The following is a 14145-nucleotide window of genomic DNA, read 5'->3' as shown; positions in this document are numbered from 1 at the left end:
TCTTCTTAGCCATTACCAAATGTTAACAGAGGGTCCGCTCCCAGTACTTACCGCTCCACAGGCCGGTGCTAATGGATTTAAAAGGCTTCAAATTGGCAAAAGACTTTTGCGACTCTGTAAACGGTGTCTTTTTTTTTTTTTTTTGCCCGTAACACTTTAGCGCCTGGGTGTTACCTCGGCGAGCTTATGTTAAACACGCGTAACGGACAACTGGCAACTCAAAGAAGGCAATTAGTCTCCGCCGTACCCGTACCTATCCGCTCGATTGATCCGAGTCAACGCCGAGACGCCAGATTCTGTTTGAAGGCAGTGCTGCAGGGTTCCACAAACAGGAAAAAAAAAAAAAAAAAGGGTCCCGGTTTTGAAAAGTAGGCTCAGCTGTTTGGCACAAAGCGATCGTTCGCAGTATTCTAAAAATTGAACTGCGGTGGTAAAGTATTTGCAGATATGCCTCCAGACAGAACTTTTTGGCTAAACGCATTTTGGCTTTCCTTGTTGTTCCCCATGAGCTAGCGTTTCTTGGAAGTGTCCAACCTTTCCGGTAAACTGTAACTGAATATCAATACTATTTCTTTTTTACGCATTTCTTAAATCTTTGGGTCTTTTTATTTTTTTTTTGCATGTGTAAATAGGGTAATTTTGAGCAGATCTGTTGTAAAAGCTGTGTAGAAAGTGTAAATGAGTGTTTACTGCTGCTCTCAGTTACTTCTGGCTGTAAAAGCTGAAGACATTCTTGTCTGAGGTCAGGTCACCCGGACATGTGAAACTAAAGAAACAAAGGCAACTGACAAGACAAGATCTTTGCTGGTTGCGCGTGTGGACATTTGGAATCCAAAAGCGCAGGTTTCAGTTTGGATTTTTTGACATCGATTCCTCAGATGGCGTGCGCTAATTTGTGACTAACCCATTACTGCTTTTGATATTTCTCCAGCTTTCTTCATGATGTTTGTATTTTTGTTTTCCTTCATAGGTTTGTCTCCCATCTGCCCTCCATGTGACAATGAAATGAAAACAGACACCATGCTGGAGCACATGTGTGCCAGCGAGTTTGGTAAGCATCCTGCAGATCTCCACCTTGGCAATGATTAAATTGGTTCAGTTAAATCAAAAGCATAGTTTGCATCTACTTATATTACCCCGTCTGATCAGGGGGATTACTCAAACATCCAAAACTAAACGTTTAAAGCTTATGGAGGCAGACTTTCCGTCTATGCTTCATTTGTCATACTTTGCCCTTCAGATAAACGGGAGTTCTTTCTCTTGACCGGGTTCTCTGGAGCGTTGGTTGAGGATGGTGATGTCTGACTGATGAATTGGGGTCGTTGAAGTTGTAAAGCTGGATGTTTGTTCTGGTGTCTGGGCTGGCTGGTGTCACCAAGACACTTTTGCAGATGTAGGAAACTGTACTGAATGTGAAAATTTAATGTGGTGGTGGTGGTGGTGGGTGGGTGGGTGGGTGGGGGGGGGGGGGGTTCTCCAAATACAAGCTGCATGGTAGTTTTCAAATGATGAGAATTCTTTTTGCCACTTGTTTTCCATTAAGAGTTTTACGACTGCAAATTAAAAAAGACTCTGTTAGCTAATAAAAAGCTAATAGCAAGTAAAAACATTACGTGTGCTACGGGTGACACTTTTTATTGGAAATGGACTTAAAAGCTAAAAAAAAAATGACTGAAAATTTCCTTTTCAACCACAGAAATTTAGCTTTTGCATTAGCTCACACCTAGCTGCCTTTTTTCCTATACATTCTTTTTTTTAACACGTCTTTGTAATAAAATTAGTTACAATTTCTTGGTAACTGGTTTTTACTAGCAAACCGTACTAAAAATTAGCTTTATGCAGCAACAATATTTAAAAGGGATTTTTTAATGCAATGACATTTATAAAAGTTCAACACTTTGCTAATTTAGCTAAATGTCAGGCTAGCTTGATTGGTCAACTAAAACAAGGAAAGCAAAGGAACACATGTTTCAGACACATCTTAACATTGTTAATGGCAATTTATTTTTCTTTTTAAGTCATTATGAGTAAAAAAAAGTTACATTTTCCCCAAAAGGTTAAATAATTCTTATTCTGTTATTCTTAATAAATTTATCTTTATTCCAATCGAAAGCCCCATATTTTTACAACATATAATTCATTACAACAGATATTCTTAATATATTTGTTGGTAATTTTGTTGCCGATAAGTAATAAAGATTACTTTCTTTGAAAAAAGTACATAATCTGATTGCTGTCCTCCCAATAGTTATTCAAAACAGCATCAATTATTTTTGACCTGCCTTTTATTGCAAAAAAAAAAAGCTTTTTAATGCACTGATTATCTTATTATTGAAATACTTTTATTGTCCTGCAATGGAAAAATTTGGGCTTGACAGTGGCAAAAAAAAAAGCATTGACGGGATACACCAGAGTTACACACTAGATTAAATAATATCAATTAAAAGCCAAAAAGTGTAGTTGTAAAGCAGAAGGGAAATAATTTGTCAGAAAAGGGGAACCATTATCTATTGGGGTGAGGGAGCTCTGTCATTTCCCATCATATAAAAATAACAACATCTAAAGGTATGTAGGTATGAATGATTTAGGGCTTAACTGTATATCAGCAGATATTAAATGCATATGTTTTGGGAAACAGTAGCATGTCAGTTTTGTAGTTCTCCATGTTTAGTTGTTTGGAAGTTATCCTGGGGGACAAAAATAAGATGATGAGGCTGAATGATGTAGCCTGGACCACTGTAACTTTGCATAGTAACAGAAATGTTGTTAAGCTGAGAAACATAAATACCTAACAGTTGAACATGTGAAAGTATAGATGATTAATAACTGCTATTACAGTGTTGTGTGCCATGGATGTGAACATCTTGGACTACATTCATACAGGCAAATGCGACCCAAATATGATCTTTTAGCCCATTCATGGCCCATATTCATATTTTTCATGGCAGGGTGAACGACCCAATTCCGATCTTTGTGGGTGAAAAAAAAATGTTTTCTTTACTATGAACCGTGTGTAACTCTGTGTGTCTTTGCCACTGTCACGTTTGGATTTCTCCACTGTGAAAAATAAGGAATTTCTCATCTTGTGTCTTTAAAAATGCAATTTAATTATTAGTATGAACGACTATGCAAAAAAAAAAAAAAAAAATCAGTTTTCAAAAAAAAATCTGAATTGAGCATCAAGGTCTGCAATGTGCACGTAGTCTTAATATGAATGGTTTTAAATGGTTCAATTAGCCAAAATACGGGATCTATCTGGCTAGCTGTGAGCCTGCCACCTTTCTAAGGATTTCTTCACTTTTCTACAACCTCAGTAACATAATTTCATTGACTAATAACATCACCAAACCTAATTAAAAAGCATCCAAATCATACCTTTAAGACTTCTATTAATGCCTAATTGTATTTGAACAGTCTTTATTTAATGGTTTAACCAAGCCCGGACTTTGACCATCTTTATTTGAACGAACGAGGTCTAATTTTCAGCATATATTTCACAGCTAAATAAAAAACTGATCAAGCTTAAATAGCCAGAAAAAAAATGTCTGTAACGGTCATCGGTCCTTTCTCTTTAATCACTCTCTGGATTATCTCTGACAACATAGTAAAAGAGAAACCTAACATAATATAGATAAAGTATGTTCACCTAATATCATTACATGTCCTAAAGTGGCTCAAGAGGTCAGATTTATGGTCTTACACATATGACCTCAGCGCGTTTTTACTCATGGAGGTTTGTGAGCTGATTAGGAGAGAGCATTCAGTCCAACTTTCTTTGGAAACTCACCTAAAAACAACCAAACAAAAGCAAGAGAGGAAAATGTCCAGAAGTAGAGGGTATTTATAGTAGTGTAACATTAACCCAGTTGTTTAGAATTTTAAAGGTGCTCAGTCAGGTGAACAGAAACATTAGAAATGTTTGTGACGCTGCATGTACCTGCACACTGAAATGCTTGTGGTAAACCACGCGCGTATACAAAAAAATGCCTAAGTACACGCACACTGCAGCTGCAGAGTTCCCTGTGAGGCATCGAGGGCCCTGTGGTCAATTGAAAACATCAACTGGATTGCAGCTAGAGGGACTTGAGCAATATACGCGACTGATGCACACAAGATGCAAGAGCTTTCATGTCTTATCCGCCGGCGGAGCTCGAACCCGCGGCGGCCTGAAACCCCGGTGCCGCGGCGAGCAAACGCGGGCCGGACGCACATTGGAACCAGACGTTCCACCGTTTCTCGGGAGGAGTTTAAGGTTACATTTGTTTTAACGAACTGCCTTGGTGTTTATGCTGCGGTGACGGGACTTGCCTTTTTTTCTCCGTGTGTTCCTTCGCTTGCCAGAAGGAGAGGGGGCCGCATCGTTGGCTCCTTTCATCTCGGGTGAAGACAAATGTTGTTTTGCTTGCTTGTCATAAGTCCCCTAACCAGCTGACAAGTGAGGATACACAGACAGATTTACTGTCAGGCTGAAGATGATACATTGATTTGACCAAACGAGGATGGGGGGTGGGGGGGGCACTCTGGAATGCATCAGATTTTGCCCTCAGCTCAATATGACTTTATTATGACCACAAGAAGACCCTGACACGAGAAGAACTCTGCTTATTTCCCTGGCAGGATTCAAAATTTGTATCCCCCCCCCCTAGAAGAGTTAGGTTTCGGTCCGTAGAGGAACTGCAACTATAAATATGCTTTTGAATACCAGAGGCCAAACACGAGTTAGTGTCTTGTCTTGAGGGGAAAAAAAAAAGGAAAACACGCTGATGGAAAATGCCTGGCTTGACTCACGAAACACTTTATCCCAGCAACAAAAGATAAGGCCATCATCCTGATTCCACTCTGCTGGTTTCAACTTGACTGAAAGTGCTTGGTGGGCAACGGCGTGTGTTTCAGGAGCCGGGGCTTTTGTCCGTCCGAGTTACAGGCGCGCCTGTCTGACGTTGTTTGGAGGAGACCGCAAAAGCAGATATGATAGAAAAAAAAAAGATGTGTTGCTCGTCTCCGTTGGAACGCGTGATGGGAACCCACGGGGGGGGGAATGAATCAGCGACTTGCATCAGAGTCTTTATTAATCTACGTGGACCAATCATGCGTAAAATATCTGCGTCCTGGCAATGAGAGCGTTTTTTTTTTTTTTTTTTTTTGTCCTCTGTAAACCTCATTTACTGGAAGCAGGGAGGGAAGTGTTCTCAGCTGAGGTAAATGTCAAGCATGATGCTGCTGTTCTCTTCACTCATCCAAGTAATTGCGCAATTGTCTTTTCCCAGTAGTGCAACACAGATTTGAAGCGTAGAGTGAGGTGGTAAGGTAGTGGTGGTGTTTTTTGTTTTTTTTTGTTTTTTTACTTCAGGGGATGTTGGATGTGGAGTTTTAAAGAGGCAGCAGGTTTACAACTTATTGTTTTGCAGACAGACGCTGCCTGACTTTTCTGACACGTCTCTGTATAATCTCTCTCCAAATAAACACACACACACACACACACACACACATCTTGTGTGCGCAGCATTCAGCTGTTAATAGATTTACAGCTCATCCCACTCATAACTTTGTTCCCACTGGATTTTATCGCCGTGTTTAAGCTTTTATGGCAGCTCATTGTACAAACCCGTTGCTTGTCTGCTGATCTGGTTGATGGCTGGGCAGCTCTGCACCGGAGGACCACTGCAGCTTATCGGATCGCTTTTGTTTCCATTTTTTGCGAACGAGGAGCAGTCCGCACCCTGCTACTGGGAGCTGGAGAATCCTGTCTGTGTTTCTGAACCAGCAGACGGAAACAGATCTGGGGTCAGGAAGCAATCAGCTAGAAAAGACTCTGGCACCAACATTGCTGCCTGAAATTGCCCTGTTGTATACGTAAAGATAACCTTACACCCTTAGGATTTAACTTTAGTTGAAATTAGGGTTTAGCAATAAATCAATTGTATTGAATTAGCAATTAATGCAGATTTAATTCTTAGAAATTTTTTATAATTTTTTTTTTTTGCACTCCATGGGTTTCCATGAAGCGTTACACTTCATCAGTTCTGAAAAGGGAAATTGTTTTGGTAAAACCATGCCACGTTGAATATATGTTTAAGAAAATATATTGTAAAAATACTCTAAATAGGAATGTTTTTTTTTACCCAAAGATGAGTCACTTTAATTAATAAAATTTTCACTAAATAAAATGAAACAATATTTTTTTACTTATTTTTTTAGTTAGTTTTAAGCTACACAAGTCAAGTGAAGCCTGTACATAGATGTGTAAAACCTCTAGCAGCAAACATTTTGCGTTACATTTTCACTGTTTGCAATAGCAGAGCTCGTCATCTTGTATTATAAGCATGTTCCAAGGCTTGTATTTAGTTGCATTTTCAATTCAGGTCAACTCCCAGACGAGGTGATTTAAATAAAAGTAAAATGATTTCAGTAATTTGTTTTTATGAAACAATAGGTACAGAAATGATGATTCAGATTTGGTAAAGTAAAATTAGAGATTTTATTTGCAAGTCATATCGACCAGCCTTAACCGAAATGAAGTAATTTCCCATGAATAATAATCTAGCCACTTGATTTAGTTTTTTTGAGCAGTTCAAAAGTGGACTTGCTGGTGTAGTTTGGACCTTGGTCCTACTGCACCAACCCAATGCAATTGAGCTTAAGGTTCCATTCAATACAACAAGTCAATAAGGGTCTCTCAGACTTTTGGATGCAACCCAGATTTTTTACAGTATGTGTCGCTTGGACATCAAGCCCTTTAAACCACGCAGGACCACACCGCTGCCACCATGTTTAAATGTCGGTTTAATGTTCTTTTTCTGAAATGCTGCACTAGTTTTACACCTGGTGTCACACAATGCACATTCTCCACGACTTCCAATTCTGTCTTATGAGTCCACACAATACTATATCAAAAGTCATTGAGATAATCAAGATTTTTTTTTGTTTTGTGTTCTGCTTGGTCAGCAGTAGTGTTGGACGTCAGCAGTGTTTAATTCTTTTGACGAGTTCAAGTGAAGTCAGGGAAGGTGACGGATAAAGATAAGCTGATATCCCTCGCTACCCACAATGCATCCCAATACATCCGGTCATATCAGTGGTTGGTCCAAATACTGTAACTATAATGCAATATCGACGTGAAACAGAGTTAAACAAAATAGTTATTACATTGAAAAAGGCTTTTGATTCAATAGGATAAAAATGACAGTGAAGTGAAACAGAGGGGCACAAATCATCATTTAATAGGGGAAAGTGATGGAAAAATATCTTTTTTTTGTTTTGTTTGTTTGTTCGTTTCAGGTAAAATCATTTACACACCTAGATTGGGATGAGTCCCGGTCCACTTTTATTTTAAATAAAAATGTTAATTCAGTTTAGCATCATTCAGGCTAAACAGGAGGAATTTTAACAACACTATGTCATGGTCACCTTCTTTGACTAGATGCTTAGTGGTCGGAGAAGTGAAGTTAGCTGTTTCACATGGAACCATGATGGAAAACAATTGACTGTATACAATTTATACATTATTTATACAAACTGAATATCGGGCCTGTTTTTTGCTTTACATTAGCTGTACCTATGGAGCAGAGTTTTATCTTTGCATGCCACTAATACTACACTACCAGGACGATTTTCAAGGACAGTCAGGGATAGCGTCGTATCGTTTGAAAGCAGCAACTGGAAGGATTGATGTAGTTTGCTAAAATCATGCTGAGATTTTTTTTTTTTTTTTTGGTTTGTTTTGTTAAGCAGAAACAAGTTAAGTGGCTGATCAACCACAATGTTCTATTGTTTGTTTTCTCTCTGTTTGGGTTTTTTGACAATACTCCCACAGTAGCTGCAAGTAGGTTTCAATAATGCCAGCCACTCTGGAAAACATGCAGAACGCACCCAGCCACTGCTGTCGGCTCCATGCCACAGGAGAGTTTTTCTTTTTCAGCTAAGTTTCTGAGCTGTTGGAAACTGTGAAACTAGAAGAGCTTTTACTGTTTATCACTAACTATGAGAAAAACAAGATATCGGCAGGACAAAGATGATGTTTGTTAAAAAAAAAAAGCATTAGAGAATCAACTCACCTCAATTCTGCTCTATGCCCGGAGGCGGGTGCTCGGGCTAGACCCTGCGCTAAATATGACGATAATTCTTTTACCGACAAAGGCGGAGATCTTTTTACAAACTTTTTGCAAACGTCTTGAAAGAAACTTCCTAACCCATGCACTTAAGTCGGTGTATGGATGTGCATTTTGAATATTTTTGACTTAAATGGCTAGTTTGGATACAATGAAAAGGGGTTCTGTGAAGCTATTTAGGGTAACAGTTCCTCTAATTGTAACACAATCACGTCCCATCAGGATTTTCAGAGTGGTGGACGCTAACAGCTAATCAGACACCTCCTGTTTTAGCTGACTTTAGCCGTTTAAAACTACCTAAAATGAGAATTTTCCAGGGGCGGGGTTGGGCCGGACAGTTTCGACCTGGAGATACTTTAGTTGAGTATTACCCCACCTTATCAAGCTGGCTTGTTTCAGTTTATCATATGTCTGCCAGGATCATTTTCACACACTTAAGAGACCTGGAAAGGATCCTGCTGCACATCTAACAGCCAGCTGCTAAACCCTACAGCGTATGAATGGTCATAGTGTTGGTTACAGTTAGAGTTGTATTTTCTTAATTAACTAAAAACTTGTTATCAGAAACCCTTAGCTCAATTAAAGCACACAAATGTATTACCTTAGCAGTAGAAGCTGGTGGTCTACTTCCTGTTTGTCGGTAGATCACTGACTAACAGGAAGTAGTCTTTTACCATGTTTTCTTGTAGGAAATATTTGGCAGCATCATTAATCAGAATTCCGACTAGATTGGTTTTTCGGCGTCTGATTTGGATCTTGTCAATTGATGCATTGCAGCTTTTCTTTATTCTTTACTGCTTTTAAAGCCTGCTTTTCTATTATTACTGCACATGTCTCCATTGGGCTTGTTTGTTGTCTGTCCGTAATGGCCCTTCGGATGAAAAAGCAAAAATGGTTAGTTTCGCTTGGAAATAAGATAGCCTAGTAAGACATTTCTCAGATGTGAATTCTCCTTCGTGTGATCCTGCTGAAAAGATCAGGTCCTCCCGACAACACAAAGTGCAAAGAAAGTTCAGGGTATCACGGGATTATAGGGGATGGGAGATTTATTTAGATGAAGTCCTCTCAGGTATGGGCCAGGAGGCCTCCAGCATAACTGGCTAATTATGAATGCTGTCCAGTTTGATTCCATGGAGCACTAAGCCCTCTCACAGAGAGCGTTTGAAGGGGATAACTCTCCTAATCCTTAACATGTGCACCATTAACACAGTGGACGGAAAGAGAGGCACTTCTTTTTTTTATTAGCAGTGAAAAACACAAGAGCAAAGGGAAAAGGAGAAACTGCGTTTTGTGAATGTTTCTTGTCCAGCCTTTTCTGTAGGTCAAAGTGAAGCTACGATTTTAAACTCTGCAGAAATTAAAAGACCTATTTCATTTTGAACCACTCCAGTCTTTGCTGGAGGCAGAATATGACTCTTACTCACCTAGCTTACTGGCGCTGCAAGGTCAGATTTCCCCCCGAATTTTGGTCCTGTGACTTCGTCCTGCTCCAGCATGATTTCTGGCTGCACACAGCACACCCCTGCATGTGATTTCAATAATACGGACAGGCACAGGGAGCTTTGGACCACCAAGGTCTGGCTCAAACTCCATCTCAAAACTCATTAGGATGTTGAGTAGAGTGTAGCTGAAGGTCAGTGTAAAACAGTTGCTCTAATAATGTCCTGGGAGGACTGCATGTTAATCTGTCTGTCAGATAATCCACCACCAAAGCTCCAATTCTGTTGCTGATAATCTGGGGCTATTTGAGACTAAACTCTGTTCTGACTAGGTAAATGGAAATAAACAGCCTGTTTGCATTCAGCGTTGCTTTTTACTACATTCATAAACTGTGTAATGGTTCAATATCATCGCTTAGAGCTCATAAGTTCAGATCTAAATGGAATGCGTAACGCTTGTTTTTATTGTTGCTAATGGGGGAAAAAAGCTGAAGATGGAAACGAGGGACGAGGTTTTAAAAGCACTCACAATTAAACTGTCGGCTCGGACAGTAAAAGCAGAGATGGAGAATCAAGCGTTTACCACGAGCGATGTTCTTTGTGATGTGATGACAAGAGTGGTAACAGTATCTCTTGGCAGATGATACTGAAATATGAAATATATCCCCAGGGCCGTGATTACTTACTTTTAGGTCCCTGGAGATTCTGCGGGTCTTGTTTCGCTGTGCACCTCCTTAGTATTTTTATATATCATCTGTAGATTCTTGTTTCTGTCACCAAGTAGTTTCCCCCACGCTCCACCCCCCTTATTAGCTCCTTATATTCCTGTTCCCTGTAGATCCCTGTGTTCTGCCTGTCTGTTTCCTTGTCGCTTGCCTTCATTGCACCCGTCACGTATTGGTCTAATTGTCTTCACCTGTGCTCCTTATTTTTCCCTTTGTTCTTCACCTCTATTTAATGCCACCCGTTCCTTTCACTACTAGCCGGGTTCCCCATCTATCTCCGTCAAGCTACTCTGTGTTCTGTCAGTCACCTGTTTATTCCCTGCTCCATTCCTGTTTTTTTTTTTTTGTAAGCGCTTTATACATTCTTAAATTACCATCACTCCATCATGCTGTTCTTTTGTCCACAAACCAACAAACAAATCCTGACTGGCAGTGTGTGACCTGGACTGGTGAAGTAAGTCAGGGCGCTTATTATGAGCCCCGAAAGAAGCGTGTGTGATTCAGACATGAGACCCTGGTGTATCTTTGACTCTTATTTTGCAGCAAAAAGGAGATAGTTCTTGAATTGCCCTGTTGTGTTAACCTCGTCTGGATGGCCTACAACACCATGTTACAGAAGGATTAAAGCAGCTTCCAGTACTTTCAAACCCTCTGTGAGGGAACATCTAGGATGTCTGGTTGAAAAAATATGGTGCTAGAACATTTGTAAGCCCTGTGAACATAGCATAGAATTCAAGCTGAGAGATAAACAATAAAAAAGCAATAATACTAATAATAATAATAATAAACTGTGCCGCTGGGAGAAAAATATGAGCTAAGAAGACCCATACAGTTATAAATGAATACAACATGTTGTCTGTAATATCAGAACCTGTGCAATCCTGTGCAAAGAATAGCAATGATATAAACATTTAACTCAACTGACTTGCTGCTAATTTCAAGACTTCCTATCGACGTTAAACAAAAGTACATTTGAACAGCACTAGCCCAAACTCTAAAGGGCTTACACTGATTAAATTAAATCAATCTACCCTGGACTAACCTATTTGGGAAAACACATACAAACCGTTTTGTTTTGTTTCTGGACAACCACAGAAGTTGGCAAACAAGTAAACCGCATTATATGAACAAGTCAAACCTGGAAAAAATATTTTGCATTGATTATTGATTCCTAAAAACACATTTTTTGATCTGGGGAAACATTGAAATTAAAGCCGTTTCTCACTACTAACAACGCAACCTTTGGCTGTGGAAAACCAATCCAGTTCCTTACTGTGTTTTCATAGAACTGCTTGATAAACAGCTCCAACATCAGCCATGGTGGAAAGTTCCCACTAATTTAAGCAGCACAAGAGAGAAGCTGGCTGCCACGGGTGGTGTCATTTACTGAGTTTTACTTAAAATGAAGGAATCAGGTGTGAGTCAAGTGCAATGAGTTTGGGTTTTAGCATTCTAGTGTTATCTCTGAAGTGAGGACAGCAGCTTGCCATAACGGGATACCTTAGTGTGTTATTGTCACACTAACACATCAACATAGAGATGCACCGATTCAGTTTTCTCCAACCTGACACGATACCTGGGCTGAGAGTATCATCTGAAACGTGATACCGATTCAATACTACTGTTGAATGAATGAACCGTATACCTTGTGTAAGTCAAGGGATCAGGCTTGATATAAACAGTGTTAAAAAAAAAGGTCTGCATGTTTTTTACCATGGTGCTTTTGGGGGTGATTATTTAAGTATGTGGTGTTGAATTTACCAACTTTATCACCAACCCTCACAACTTTCTCGATGCGTGTTGCAGTCGGACTTGTTGGCGTATCAAGTTTAAAATGTTTCCAAACAGCAGACTTGGCTTGGTCCGGCGCTTGCTCCATGTTGATCTGTGTCTGCTCGTCGCTAGCTGTTCTGCGTGCTCTGCGTGATGACGTCACCGGTGTCGCAAACAAAGAAGTGACTACATTACTGTAACTGTATTGCTGTGTATGATATTAATTTCAAAAACAAGGGACGGGATCGGAACGCTGCATCGGCGTAATTTACCCGATATCTGTGTATAGGATCGGTGCCACTTTAATTAAACGCTAATATGATGCTTTAAGTGGCAGGACTGTTCTTAGACAAAATGTTTTTTTTCCCCACCTGTAAATATAAAGCAATCTTTTTCTTGTTGTGTCTCTACCACAGCTATCAAGGCCAAGATAAAGGAGGTGAAACGAGAAAACATGGACCGCAAGGTGGTCCTGCAAAAGAGGAAGAAGATGATAAAACCGGGGAACCTAAAGAAAAAGGACACCAAGAAGCTGGTGTTGTACCTGAAGAATGGCGCAGACTGCCCCTGCCAGCAGCTAGACAACCTGACAAACCAGTACCTAATCATGGGCCGTAAGGTGGACAAGCAGTTCCTCCTCACAGGCATCCACAAGTGGGACAAGTCCAACAACGAGTTCAAACAGGCCATGAAAATACTCAAGTCCTACCAATGTCCTGAATTCACCAACGTCTTCAAATAGTACACGCACAGCCCCAGATCTGGTTGAATTTCATTCCACATATGAACTGGCAAAAGCAACGGCAAACTTTGCTTTCCCTTGTCCTGTTTATATACCCATATATCTTTGTCCTGTTACAAGTATACTTCAGATTGTCCCCCGTTCAGTTTTAAGTTGAACGCAATGTGGAATGACGACGAAAAGGTTGACCTTCCTGTTTGCCCATCAGTTTAGGGGAAAAGACTCTTTGTCTGCCGGGTCAGAGGACGGTTTGGCTGTTCTTCCCAAACGCTCGTATCTCTAAGAGTTAGAAGACATTAAAACTGTTGTGTGGTAAATATAAAAGCTAAAGAGCCTGCATTTTGTGAGCACACAGAATCTCCTATAAAAACAACCACAAGTCAAAATGTCAGTTTGTATTTTTCTTTCCGCACCTAAAAATAGCAAACGTAAACGTTGTTATGGATAGGCCTTGCCAGCATGTTTTTCCCTGCTTTGATATGCTAGAGCTGGCTGACCAATTCTGGGCAGGAAAACAATCCTGAAGTTTCCAGAAATTATTGGTTTGATCTGTATTTGTACAAAGGTTTGAGCTTTGACAGCGACACAGAGAGTATGAAATAGTGCTTTTGTATAATACATTCTTTTTCAAAGCTACACAGACATACACAGTTAGCTTTTGCTATTTTGTCTTGTCAAATCATAATGATGTACATTGCAAAGTCTTTGTTAGTAATGGGTCATGCCTTTGACGCAGTGTATCTAAACTTTGTGTTCCTGTCTGTTCTGCTTCGGCATTTCTGGTCCATTTTAGCACTATTTCTTTCTGATTTGAATTTCAGCATTTCATTGCTGCTTTTTACATGTACATATAAATTTTACATTAAATTTAAGAAAAACAAAGCAGTGTCGTAAAGTATCAATTAACTGTATGATATTGACGTGTTCTGTGAGCCTGTGAAATATGCTGCTGCACTGACCAAAGTTTTGTCTCTATTTCAAATAGTCTGGTGAGCTTAATGCTGAGCTCAGTCGGTACACAGCCTGTGAAGTTGGAATTCTGACTTGAAAAGCTGCAGCTTTTCTACCAACCCTTACCTCGAAATCTAGTATGGCTGTCACCGTTTAAAACATAGTACCAGTTTCAGAAAAGTGTTCATTTACATTTTATTGGTCATTAAAAACCAGATCCACACACATAAACCTTCTGTTAATGATTATTTTTTGCTATAGCGTTGGACTAAAAAAAATGTCAAGCTACACAACATTCTCAGGTCTCACTGTTTTTCCAACTTGTCACTGAACAATACTATCTCCAAAAGAGTGATTTCACTGTAAATAAAACAAAACATGAGTCAAGCGTCTGCGGTTTGGAATAT

General features: G+C 39.7%; 1 protein-coding gene across 1 annotated transcript in view; it reads left to right on the top strand.

The window, feature by feature from the left end:
• The window catches only part of sfrp1a (secreted frizzled-related protein 1a), a 16540-nt gene extending 2871 nt beyond the window's left edge, over positions 1 to 13669 (top strand). Inside the window, exons 2-3 of the mRNA XM_012849608.3 lie at positions 971 to 1051; positions 12462 to 13669. Of these exons, the coding sequence (XP_012705062.1) occupies positions 971 to 1051; positions 12462 to 12787 (407 nt within the window). The 3' untranslated portion in view covers positions 12788 to 13669. The remainder of the gene's footprint in view (positions 1 to 970; positions 1052 to 12461) is intronic.
• The last annotated feature ends 476 nt before the right edge of the window (positions 13670 to 14145 follow it).

Source organism: Fundulus heteroclitus, chromosome 12, assembly GCF_011125445.2.
Source record: "Fundulus heteroclitus isolate FHET01 chromosome 12, MU-UCD_Fhet_4.1, whole genome shotgun sequence".
NCBI lineage: Eukaryota > Metazoa > Chordata > Actinopteri > Cyprinodontiformes > Fundulidae > Fundulus > Fundulus heteroclitus.
Note: the sequence above shows the minus strand (reverse complement) of the source record. Positions and strands in the feature narration are given on the sequence as shown.